This window comes from Pristiophorus japonicus, chromosome 10 (genome assembly GCF_044704955.1).
Source record: "Pristiophorus japonicus isolate sPriJap1 chromosome 10, sPriJap1.hap1, whole genome shotgun sequence".
NCBI lineage: Eukaryota > Metazoa > Chordata > Chondrichthyes > Pristiophoridae > Pristiophorus > Pristiophorus japonicus.
The window spans coordinates 217,231,256-217,233,992 of NC_091986.1; the positions used below are offsets into that span (position 1 = coordinate 217,231,256).

The 2,737-nt window shown below is 54.6% G+C and overlaps 1 protein-coding gene across 1 annotated transcript in view; it reads left to right on the top strand.

Moving 5' to 3' along the window:
• Positions 1 to 2,737, top strand: part of dgat2 (diacylglycerol O-acyltransferase 2) — a 52,337-nt gene that overhangs the window by 45,618 nt on the left and 3,982 nt on the right. Inside the window, exon 5 of the mRNA XM_070891348.1 lies at positions 1,388 to 1,642. Coding sequence (XP_070747449.1) covers positions 1,388 to 1,642 — 255 coding nt within the window. The remainder of the gene's footprint in view (positions 1 to 1,387; positions 1,643 to 2,737) is intronic.

Genomic DNA, 2,737 nt, shown 5'->3' on the forward strand with positions numbered 1-2,737 from the left:
GTCCCGTCCTATCAGACACTTATATGTTTCTATGAGATCCCCTCTCATCCTCCTAAACTCCAATGTATAAAGGCCCAGTGATCCAGTCTCTCCTCATATGTCAGTCCTGCCATCCCTGGAATCAGTCTGGTGAACCTTCGCTGCACTTCCTCAATAGCAAGAGCGTCCTTCCTCAGATTAGGAGACCAAAACTGCGCACAATATTCTAGAGAAATAAGCCGCAGCCTGTTCCACATTCTAAATAAGAGCAAGATCAGTGATTGGAAACACCATCAGCTTCATCCACCACCTTCAACACTCACTCCCTCCACCACCGGCACACCGTGGCTGCAGTGTGCACCATCTACAAGATGCACTGCAGCAACTCGCCAAGGCTTCTTCGGCAGCACCTCCCAAACCCGCGACCTCTACCGCCTAGAAGGACAAGGGCAGCAGGTGCATGGGAACACCACCACCTCCACGTTCCCCTCCAAGTCACACACCACCCTAACTGGGAAATATATCAGCCGTTCCTTCATCGTCGCTGGGTCACAATCCTGGAACTCCCTCCCTAACAGCACTGTGGGAGCACCTTCACCACACGGACTGCAAAATCAAAAAACAAGACTCGCTTTTCATGACCTCAGGACGTGCCAAAGTGCTTTACAGCCAATGAAGTACTTTTTGAAGTGTAGTCACTGTTGTAATGTGGGAAACGAGGCAGCCAATTTGCGCACAGCAAGTTCCCACAAACAACAATGTGATAATGACCAGATCATGTGTTTTTAATGATGTCAATTGATGGATAAATAGTGGCCCCAGGTCTCCGAGGAGAACTTCCCTGCCCTGGGTTGCATCTGAGGCAACACACAGGGCCTCGGTTTAACGTCTCCTCCGACACTCACTCAGCGCTGCCCCTCCGACAGTGCGGTGCTCCCTCAGCACTGCCCCTCCGACAGTGTGGTGCTCCCTCAGCACTGCCCCTCCGACAGTGCGGTGCTCCCTCATTACTGCCCCTCCGACAGTGCGGTGCTCCCTCATTACTGCCCCTCCGACAGTGCGGTGCTCCCTCAGTACTGCCCCTCCGACAGTGCAGCGCTCCCTCAGCACTGCACTGGGAGAGTCGGCCTAGATTTATGTGCTTAACTCCCTGGAGTGGGACTTGAACCCACAACCTTCTGACTCCGAGCTGAGAGTGCTGCCCACTGAGCCACGGCTGACACTTAGTGATTCACGAAGGCGGCTCACCACCACCTTCTCGAGGGGCAACTACAGACAGGCAATAAATGCCGGCCTTGCCAGTGACGCCCACAAGCGAGAATAGATATATTTTTTTTAAATTAGGAAGTCGGGAAGGTTATTTTGTGCATTTGTTAACACTGAGTTTTATTCTCGTTTTGTCTTGCAGTTGGTGAAAACACACAACCTGGTCCCGACCAGGAACTATATCTTTGGCTACCACCCCCACGGCATCTTCTGCTTTGGAGGCTTTTGCAACTTTGGGACAGAAGCCACTGGATTTTCCAATAAATTTCCAGGAATTCGACCTTTTCTGGCCACGTTGGCCGGCAACTTCCGGATGCCAATTCTGCGGGATTATTTAATGAGCGGAGGTGAGCGGGCAAATGAGACCACGTTCTCAACGCAGGCATGGCCGCTGGCAGTACTGATGGAGTGGAAGCTGTGGCTCAGTGGGCAGCTCTCTTGCCTCTTGAGTTAGTAGGTTGTGGGTTCAAGTCCCACCCCAGGGATTGAGCGCTAAACCTAAGCGGACACTCCGATGCAGTGCTGAGGGAGCGCCGCACTGTCGGAGGGGCAGCACTGCGGGAGCGCCACACTGAGGGAGCGCCGCACTGTCGGAGGGGCAGTACTGAGGGAGCGCCGCACTGTCGGAGGGGCAGTACTGAGGGAGTGCCGCACTGTCGGAGGGGCAGTACTGAGGGAGAGCCGCACTGTCGGAGGGGCAGCACTGAGGGAGCGCCGCACTGTCGGAGGGGCAGTGCTGAGGGAGCGCCGCACTGTCGGAGGGGCAGCACTGAGGGAGCGCCGCACTGTCGGAGGGGCAGTACTGAGGGAGCGCCGCACTGTCGGAGGGGCAGTACTGAGGGAGTGCCGCACTGTCGGAGGGGCAGCACTGCGGGAGCGCCACACTGAGGGAGCGCCGCACTGTCGGAGGGGTAGTACTGAGGGAGCGCCGCACTGTCGGAGGGGCAGTACTGAGGGAGCGCCGCACTGTCGGAGGGGCAGCACTGAGGGAGCGCCGCACTGTCGGAGGGGCAGCACTGCGGGAGCGCCGCACTTGCAATTGTGCAATACCCAAACAAAGTTTAAAGAAAGAACTTGCATTTATAAAGCCTCTAGACATCTCAAAGCGCTTTACGGCCAATGAAATATTTTCTGAAGTGTAGTTATTGTTGTAATGTAGGAAATGCGAAAGGCAATTTGCGCATAGCAAGCTCCCACAACTAGCAATAAGATAATAAACAAATTATCTATTTTCGTGATGTTGGTTTAGGGATGAATAATTGCCCCAGAACACCGGGGATAACTCCCCTGCTCGTCTTCAAAATAGAGCCATGCGATTTTTTTATGTCCACCTGAGAGAGCAGACAAGGCCTTGTAACATCTCATCCGAAAGACAGAATATCCAACAGTGCGGCACTCACTCAGGGCTGAACCTCCGACAGTGCAGTGCTCCCTCAGTCCTACCCCTCCGACAGTGTGGCGCTCCCTCAGTACTACCCCTCCGACAGTGCGG